This window comes from Limulus polyphemus, unplaced genomic scaffold (assembly GCF_000517525.1).
Source record: "Limulus polyphemus unplaced genomic scaffold, Limulus_polyphemus-2.1.2 Scaffold4452, whole genome shotgun sequence".
Classification (NCBI taxonomy): Eukaryota; Metazoa; Arthropoda; class Merostomata; order Xiphosura; family Limulidae; genus Limulus; species Limulus polyphemus.
The window spans coordinates 53,314-63,810 of record NW_013670062.1 but is presented as its reverse complement, the minus strand read 5'-3'; the positions used below and the strand labels follow the sequence as shown (position 1 = coordinate 63,810).

The 10,497-nt window shown below is 33.9% G+C and overlaps 1 protein-coding gene across 1 annotated transcript in view; it reads left to right on the top strand.

The window, feature by feature from the left end:
- The window catches only part of LOC106471168, a 55,988-nt gene that overhangs the window by 28,215 nt on the left and 17,276 nt on the right, over nt 1-10,497 (top strand). The window contains exon 2 of the mRNA XM_013931756.1: nt 6,394-6,505. Coding sequence (XP_013787210.1) covers nt 6,394-6,505 — 112 coding nt within the window. The remainder of the gene's footprint in view (nt 1-6,393; nt 6,506-10,497) is intronic.

The following is a 10,497-nucleotide window of genomic DNA, read 5'->3' as shown; positions in this document are numbered from 1 at the left end:
GTTTATGCTGACAAAATATGTGTAATTTATCAGCGTATGTATGTATGTATCCTACAGTGTTCACAACAAGACTTTAAACCTGTCAAAACTTTTATTATGTGGTTTGGTGCTGATACAATAAACATTGCAATTTGAATATTGGTAATCCTTTTGGGGTTTTTGGAATTTAGTGGCATAGGTGTACAAAGATGTTATTTGAGCACATGCTTATAAAATCCTGTTTCCCTTTTCAGCACTTATTCATCAACCAACAAAAACTCTAGTTTCGGTACTACTTATCACACTCATTTAGTTTCACAAGCCTTGTAAGTCTAGTTTTCTTTGGAAATTATTCATACTTTTGCAGCTAAAGTGTAATTTAGAAGTTCTCTTACAGTTGTGAAACACCTTGAGTTGTTACTGACTCTTACCTTGAAGTAAATAATAATCATTTATAATATATATACAGAATCAAGGTACAGAATCAAATACCAAGTACAAATCTAACTGTATTACCAATATTTTGTAAACTACACTAATATTTTGGCTACCATAAATTACATATATACATGTATATTTACGCATAAATGCTTAAATTTGATTTATTTTTCTTAAAACATGAACAACAAATGAAAATTACGTAGAAAACAATGATTTCTAATACTTACGAGAAATTACGGAAATAGGAAAATATTTTGCCTTCGTATGCCTTTAGTGCTAAGCCTTGTTTATTTTTTTGATTGGAAGGTGAAGAAATATAATTTTTGTAAGCTTCAAATATATTACATTACTCTATTAGTACACCCAAAACATCCGTAACTTGCTTGGGTTTATAAATAAAATATATAAGTAACTAACCAGACCTAATCTTTATAGACTATTTGGACATGCTAAGAAGCTATGAACAAGGATGAAACATTATCTACTATATGTAAATGTTAAGAGGTAATGAACTATAACAACATATTATCATCAATGTGTGATATGTTACTGAGAATGGATGAGAACTAAACATTATTATTCATGGGTACACATTAAGCAGTAAAATAGAACTATGACAAAACATTATTCATTAAGTGGACATGTTAAGGAGTAATGAACAAAGTCTATAAATCATCGTCAAAGTGTCGCAAGTTAAGGAAAAATAAATGACATTGAAATATTATCTTCTATGTGTGCATGATAGAGTAATGAGAGAGAACTAAATATAAATGTCTAAGTATGCATGCTATAAAAAAACTAGATAGAAGCATTATCAACCTTGTGTATATATTAAGGAGTAATTAACTACAATTAAACAGTACCTACTAAGTGTACATGTTAACTCTTTCACAATAGGTGGGTCTAACTGCACATGTTATGGTCTTTTAGTGATTTATTTTCAAAACTTTATTAAGTAACTTTATTATTACTATATATCAATGAATTTGGCATCAAAACATTGCTTATATTTCAAATTTTAATATTACGTATGTTTTAATTTCTTAATAAGAAAATATAAATAAAATAAAGCATAGCACCTCCTCATGTCTTGTTGCTCAGTTTATTTTTTTATGCCTACTATATACATCTACAAGTGGTTAACAAATTAGAAGCATGAATTTTAGATACTGGCAAGCTAGAATATATATTTAGAACCTCCCACCACTTTGATTTGTTAACAAATCAATGTATATAGCAAATCAACTACAGTGGCACCTCCTACTCCATTCTTTTCAAACCTCTTGTTTAGTTCCACCTACTTTTGTTAAGGGTGTGTTTATAACCAATAGAAAGGGCAAGTTGTGCTTTACATGATTCTGACAGTTGTTTGTAAAGAGCTTGGAAGAAAAAATAATAATTTTTCCAAGACTGTTGAATGGTGATGACTAAGTTGTTGCTCTGAACAGAGATAAAAAACTTTTTAACATATATCCTTATGAACCATTAGAAGATAGGATTTAGACATAATTGTTTATCCCTAATGTGTCACATATTGACAATAATATTTTGTTATAGTACATTACTTCTTAGCATGTATGTATTCTAAGTAAGGTTTCATTCTAGTTCTTTACTCTTTCGCATGTCTACATAGACTATAATGATTAGATGTGGTTAATTACTATTTCATGTACCATTAGAAGATAGGGTTTAGACAATCATTTACTCTTTACCATGTCACTTATAGTCAATGTTTAGATGTTGCTACTTACTCAATCGTATGTACTCCTACTGGATAATGTTTGATCTTCTTTCCTTACTCCTTAACATATATGTGTAGAAGATAGCATTCAGACATAGTTCTGGGCCTATTCCATTTGAATGTGTTCATAACCTATCATGTTCTGGGAGCACTACACATCGTTGCAGCAGTTTTCTCAACATGACCTTGTTCTACCCATGGGTAGATTATTCACCCACTGGTCTTCTGTTGTTCTTTTTTCTCATGTTCCTCCTCCTTTTATTGCCTTGCCAAACCCCTATTTGAACTTCCTCTATTCTGGTTTGCTGTGTCTGATTACTAAGCCCTGGCTGTCTATATCTTTTGTCTGGTTTGATCCCATCTTTGGTCTCCAACTCCTTCTTTAGGTCCTTGCTAAGTTTTGGGATACCCCTTAAATGGTCTCTTTGGTAGCCCCTCACAGGCTACTCCAACCTTGTTTCTATTACTCCACCTCTTTGGGTCTAAGCCCTAACTTCTCCTTCCCAACTTTCCATCCCTTCTGATCCATCCTCACACACACATTGCTCTTTCCTCAGGATATGACATCCCTTTATCATTATGTGTGGGATTAGCCAGTAGCTGTCCCACTCCTATTACATTTTTACATCTTCTGTGTGCTGTCAAATGGGACATACTTATCACCTTGGTCTTGTTGTCACCATTTCCCTTTGACTTCATTACATTGTAACATATTCCTCCTCTTTCACAGGACTGTTCTCCCTTGATCTGTAAGTCTCTTTTATCTCGTATTTTTGGGCAGCATTTCCTCTACCTTTGACAAATCCTAATATTACAGTTTCTTTTGTTCTCTGCCTCCTTCCTCCCCTCTTTCATTCCTTCCTTAGCTACTGCCACCCTTCCTACTTATTGTTTGATTGGATCATCATTGTGGTTCTCCATGATCTTACTGGCATCCCTAGCAAACCTCTACCAGGTGTTTCTGTTCTCCCTAGACACATTAGTCCTCTTCCTACTTGCCTGTGATTGCTGTTGTTCACATATCTATGCTCTTATTTCCTCCTGGTTTCTCATTACTACTCTTCCCTTCTCCTTTGTCCTGGCCGGTTTTTCCTTCCCTCTTATTCCATGGCAGGGGAAAGTGTTCACTCCTTTTCTTCCATATCCCCTTCTTCAATTTCTAATTTTGCTGTAAATTCTTTTCTAGACAGTGGCTCTTGTCCTGTCCGGGCCACTCCATGTTTTTACACACTCTTTCTTGTTGTCCCTCTCACTGTCCTTTCTTATCTGACACACCTCCTATATACAGGTCCTCTCTCCTTACCTCATTGCAGATTGGATCTGCCAGCTCATATATTTTGTAGGCTGATGTTTGTATGCTCTCTCTCAAGTTTTCTCTCTTCAGCTCCCCTCCCCATTCTCTAGATAGGCATGTGGATTACCCCACAATCATTTGGTTCACATTAAACTATCTCCACCTTTTGGCTGTCTCATCTGTAACAGCATACAGACTTCCACCAATGACCATTTTTCAATTCACCCTGCTTCTTTTACATTTGGATCCTACTAGGTAGCTAGTGGTGCTTTACAAGGTATACTTACCCAAAATTCTGCATCAGGCCAAGATACTGGAAAGAACTCGCACCATATACCTTGGCTCAATCAGTGCTCACTGTGAAATAGTGTGTTCTGCAAGACCATTGGAGTTCTACTATGATATTTCTACAGTCCAATTTATACTATACCCATTCCATGGACTATGGTGGAAAAAGTCAGCACCAGAGTTATGCTTCTGCATGCTTCTCTGGCTAGAGCTTCTGGCTTTTAAAAGTAAGTTTTTATGGTTACCTATTGCACTGTTTCCAGTAAAAGACCTTTCTGGACTGAACGACTGATAGGGATCTGTACACATTGTCTGTGTCTCTCCCATATCAATTCTCCACTCTCTTTGAGTGCAGCATGGAATACCCACAGTCACTTACAAGCTCCCAGCTGCTGGGATGGTAGACCATGGAGAATCCTCACTAACCTGTACCTGAAAGTGGGTGCTCAAACACAGAGTCCCTCTACACTGAGAAGTGGGGCAGGGATTTTCTGAAGAGTAGTACAGACAACACCAACCTGTCTAGATACATCACAATCTTCAAGTGGATTTCAGACATATATCTTGCCTACTCTCTATTCTTCCTTTACCTACTCCTGCAAGGACATGATCTCCCTTATTATGCTCGCAAAGTCAATTATATTTAGTAACTCTCTTTTATAGGCTCAGTTGATTTGGCCTAAAAATGGATCCTAAATTGGCCTTTAGAGTTTCCATACTATAACTTCTAATATAATATGTGTATCTTCAAGAAATTTTGTAAGCTTTCAGTAATCATAAAGAGTCCTTTGTAGAAAAAAAATCACTTTTTTAAACATCAGAGAGAACTATTGGCAATTTTTGAAAAAGAGGATGTGACAAGTGGTTGTGACAAAAGGAGTTTAATTTTTTATTTGATGGCTTTGTAACTAAATAAGATTGAAGGTTATAACAATTATGCTTCGCCTGAGCAATGAAAGCATTATAATGAGTAACTTGCATAAAATTTTGTACATCTTGGAGAGGTAGTAAATATATTAGAGAAGAGGTAATTGGATGTCTAGAGAGAAAAAATGTTACAGTTCTTATATTAGGGGCAATTCAGGATTTTTTAAAATATTTTCACATAAAATTATGAATTTAAAATTTATATACTAATTTATTTGTATTATTAGCTATGTTTTTATACCTTGACAAGAAAGTAGTTTAATTAAATTTTGAATTTAAATTGGTAAAACATCATGATGCACAGAAAAAGATGTAGTGAAAGAGTTAATGTGTATGAAAGACTAAGGTTTCTCAGCATAGAGCCATGAGATAACCCACTTACAATTTCAATCTAGCTGGACTGAACTTTATATATTACAACTTTTTTGCTTCCTCTTCCTACTCAACCATTAATCTATTGAGCTAACATTCACAGATTTGACCAACCACACGATCTCTTTGTACTCATTTAAAGTCTTTATAGATTTAATGCTTCTAACTTTCAGTGTAGTATGTATATCTTCACAGAATTTGGCAGTCTTTCAGTTAACATTATAAGTCTTTCACATACAAAAAATCATATTTTTAGTGAAGTATTTTTATTAAACTAAAATAAAGATTTCTTCATGAATATATTGAGTATTTGTTTTGAATAGTCTGTTTGCAAAGTAATTTTCATGTTAAGATTAAAAATACTTTTCCTCTCAAAAATCTCAAATTTCCTTTGTGTAATCCCTAAAACATTCTGAAATACATTTCAAACGTTTTTATACATTAGGTAAAATAAATAATAATATAATTTATCTAATCTTAACTAACCTAAAAAGATACCTATTTTTACATTTTAGTCACTTTTATAATAATAAATAAATAATAAACATGAAAAACAAGAAATAAATTACTTACCTATTCTTATTTTTTCTTGCTGTGGATTATACTTAAGCCCACATATTTTATACTAATGGTAGTAATGCGTTAAATAATGCACCAAAGAACATAGACTAATAACATGCACAAAGCTGACAATTGCTACAAACTCTCAAAATTTTTATGTCTTTCCTACTATATGACAAGAGCTGTTACAAATTCATCCAAGCTAGTTATTAACTTTTCCATGAGAATGAAGTTTGTACTTTTAAGTGAAATTGATGCTTATCTGTTCAGAATAGATAGATAGATAAAAACCTTGACTTGGTAATACATATCTAATATATAATTAAACATAAAGGAGAACTATTAACAAAGTCTGAAAGAGAGGATATGACAGGAGGGGTGTGATTTTCTATTTATAGCTCTGTAACCAAACAAAATTGACGGCTACAAAAATTATGGTTTGTTTGAGTAGTGACAATTCTATAGAGACTAATTTCAAGGGGTGATGGATAAAATAGAGAAGACAAGATGCCTAGAAAAAATGTGTGTTACACTAGGGGAATTCAGGATTTTTTTAAATACTGCTTTGTAGAAATAGGAACTTAAAACTTGTATACTATTAAAATATGGATTATTAGCTATGCTTTTATGCTATACTATTTGGTATAATGCAAACAAAAAGTAATTTAATAAAATTTTGAATGTAAGACACTAAAACTTTCTGTCATGTGTAATAAAGGATATCTGTGGTGAAGTGGTTAGTTACAGTAAAAAGTGTTTTGTGAAATAATGGTAAGCACTTTTTTTTCAGGTAATTCTGTAGCACCTGAGATTCCAGTAGTAAAACAACCACCAACACACTTGATCAGAATAGAAATTGAAAATGAAGAATCTCATAACAAGAATACAAGTCTTCCTGAAAGGTATACTCTAATGCTCTTAACTTTGAATGCCTAAAATATGTGTAAACTATTGTTTTACATTCAGGGTGACTGAGTGATAAAATTAGAAAATTTGGCAATGGCATTTTTGTTGCTTCTGTTGTGCTATATGAAATACTTGTTATCTTGCTTCTAAGTTCATGTTGATTAAGTTGTGAAGCAATTTAGCTGATAGATAGTGGACAGTATCTGTGCACATGTGCCATATCATATCACATTTTGAAATTTCCTCAATATTGCTGACAATGACATGAAACATACATTTAAGAACTGTTTTGGAATTAAATTGATAAAATTTTCAAAGTAAGGCACTTAACCTTATTACTACCAGCTTCTTGTATTGCTCTTGTCATATTTCTTTCCAAAAATAAAACTAGCTGATGAAATTGTTTGAAATTTGACAAGAACTTTCCTAAAAGTATGTAGTTTCAAATAATAAAACATTTAATTTTGATTTTTTTCTATTATTTCTAGAAAAATTGTTATTTAATGTAGTTATTTGCACTTGGACTCTGAATAGCTCACCTGCAAGGTGATTTTCATGTTGAATATAAAAATACTATTTATTATCTTACAGTTTTTACATGTCACTTGCATAATCTTTAGGACCTCCTTAATGAATATCAAAAGTTTTTGAGGTAAATATTGATATTTTATTTTCAACTTTCTCTACTACATCAGTAACTGTAGCTATTATCATCAACATACACTGTAATGAAATGTTTAAAATTAAGAAATGCTTTTAATGCTTAGAGATGGCTTGAATGGGTAATGAAGAAAAACTTAAGTTAACATAACAGCAAATGTATAGTGTTTTGACAAGGTTTTGTCATCATCAGGTACAAGTAGTTTACATTGACACACACACATATATATATACAGTATGGAACAAAGAGGTTTTTTTGACTGGATACAGTTGCATGACTAAGAAGAGATATCTTGGCACCCCAGGGTGTTGGTTTAGAGTAGGGTTGTTTTGTTCAATTAAGATGGATTCCTTGATTTTTAGTTTGTTTATGTTTGGATCTCTGTTTAAAATTACTGTGTTTTTAATAGATATACTATGGTTTTTTTAGGTTGCAGTGGTGGAAAACGTGGGATGGTTTTTTTATCGTGTTTTGTGAATTTGGTTTCCAATTTTCTTCCTGTTTCTCCAATGTAGAATTATGGGCAGTTATTGTATGTTATTTTGTAAATAATGTTTATTTAGTAACAATTTTAATTTAGGGGCTGGGGTTTTGAGAGAATTTGCTGTTGACAGGAATTTTGTGTTTAATGGCTAGTTTTGTCCAAGTGTGAATAATTCTTGAGGTGGTATCAAGGACAAAAGGTAAACTGCAGTGTAATGTTCTGTTGTTGGGTTTGTTAGTATCAATTTTGTTCTTTAGTTGAGTTTTGTTGTGGTGAATGTTGGAGAGTTTTTCAACAATAGCTATTTGAAATTTATTGGTGTGAATGAAGAAATGCTTTGTGTTGTGGATTTCTTCATCTGTGTAGTCTGTTTAACAGAGTCTTGTGGCTGTGTTTATGAGGTTTTTCAGTGTATTGATGCCTTCAATTTCAAATATACACTTCCCTTATCTCCTTCCCTTCTCCAGGGAGTCTCATATCTTGCCAATGTCTGTCAGAGGGAGTTCAGGACTTTCTTTCCAAGGGTGCTATAGAATCTGTGGCTCATCCCAGCCACAAGTTCTATTCCCAGTTGTTTGTTGTCCCCCAAAAGACAGGAGACTGGTGACCTATCATCGATTTTTCCATCTGAACTGATTTTTAGACATTCATTGTTTCACCATGGAGTCGTTTCTGTCACTTTGATGGGCATTTATTCCAGAGTTGTGGATGACATATTTTCAATGTGTCTGATGCTTATATCTATGTCTTTATATCACCAGCATCTCGTTGGTTTCTTCAATTCATCCATCTTTCCTCAGCCACCTACATGTTTTGTCAGGTGGTCAAAGCTTTTGCCAGATGAATCCACTACCAGGGACTTTGGTTGCATCATTACATTGACAATTCGCTTCTTCTATCTTCATTGTGGGCAGTAGCCTCCTGCCACTTGGTTTCTTCTTTGAGAAGCTGTGCTTGTTGGTTGGTTGGTCCATCAAGGTAGAGAAGTCTGTACTGACTCCAACTCAATATCTGGTTCATCTTGGGGTCTTTTTTATCTCCTACCTCAGTTAGGCCTAACTATCTTCAGTTTGTATTCAGTCCATGGAGCTAACAGCTCAAAAGGCACAATCTACTCCTACTCTACCCACTTGAGAGGTTCTATCACTTTTAGGGACTTGGGCATCCTTGGAAGCCCTTATTCCCCTGGGTCATGCCCACATGAGATCTCTTCAATGGGTTGTACATGATCAGAAGGACCTTGCCAGAGATCCTCTGGATTCTTTTATTTCCTTCCTCCCTGGAAACAGCCTTTGTCTAATGGCTGAATAGAGACACCACCACAGCTGGAGTTCCTCTTACTTTTTGTATATGCATTTCTGTCAGGTAGGGGGGGGGGGTGTATTTGGATGCTTAGGAATTTTTGGCAGTTTGTCAGGTTATTGATAATTTATTTGTCCTTTTCCAGGACAAGTTGGTCATGATCCATTTTGACAATTTGACTGTTCTCTTGCATCATCTGGCAGGAGGTACTCATCCTCGGTCTCTGTGTTTTCAAACATTGGTCCTTCTTGTATTGGGCACACAGCCAGTGGATTCATCTACAGGCTTGCCATATTCCAGGTAATCTGGTCCCAACAGGATTCTCCCCACAGAGTGGTTCCTTGATCTATAGTTATCCGGTGGCTCTATTCTCAGTTGGATGCTTTTGCCACCCATCAGAATAGAAAACTCCCTCCTTTTTTGTGTCTCCTGTTCTGTATCCTTCAGCTTTAACCCGTTCCTGCCGTGGTCATTTTGTCTTATTGTGAGGGCAAAATCACATTTGTGAATTGTTTTTGTAAATAGTAGCATAACATTCAATTATTTATACAAAATTGTATAATTTAATGAAGTTTAAAGAGGAATTTAGTGAAAAAAATCCTAAAATATGTTTGAGACTATAAATAAGTGTGTGATTTGTACGTAGTAGTACCAGTACCACATAAGAATCTTATATTTTTCCTTCTTACTATCTTTACTTTGTAGTAAGACCCACACTTCAGTTGTTTTTGCTTTAGAATTAAAACAGTCTAACTGATACATATAAAGTTTATTCAGATATTTTGCAAATGGTTTAAAACTCGGTGTACAAGTGACAACAATAAAACCCATGTGTTGGTTGTGAAACAGACTAAATGCATTTGTCTCAATAATACAGGGGAAGCTGTGACATTCTCACAGTTGGGGTCTCAATATACTGAAGAGCTTAAGTTTCAAATTCCAACATAAATATTGCCTATAATGAAAGGAATGTGACCAGGACTAATCTGTTAAGTGCTGTGAAGTAATTTTCTTTGTAATTTATAGTGTCTGTATCATTTGGTAATCTCTTCTAACAGGATGTATGAAGTAACTAGGCTCAGGTGGTGTTATTCAAACCACCTGCACTGTAAACTATTACATACATTTGCTAGTAGTGGCAATTAGTTTTATCTGTATAGTGCATCAACATACATGGACATATGTTGAAATAAATTTGTTTGAAAGTTCAAAGAAATGATATTCAAGTACCGAAAAGCTTTCTTACTATGATATCTACAGTAATGTTTAAACGCACCTGTACTGGACTGAATGAGAGTGACCACCAACAGGCATGATAGTTTACGGCAAATGTACAAAGTTCACGCTGCTAACCTCATGATTTATTCAGCGCAATAAACAAAAGTATGGCTGCAATGAAACATAAACATAAACTTTAAATAAAAATACATTTATGAAACAAAATGAAAATGGTATTTACGTACATATATAAACATGAAATCCTAGTTAAAATAAAATACTCATTTATTATTTAAGTTTATTTACAAATATTATTTTCGGAT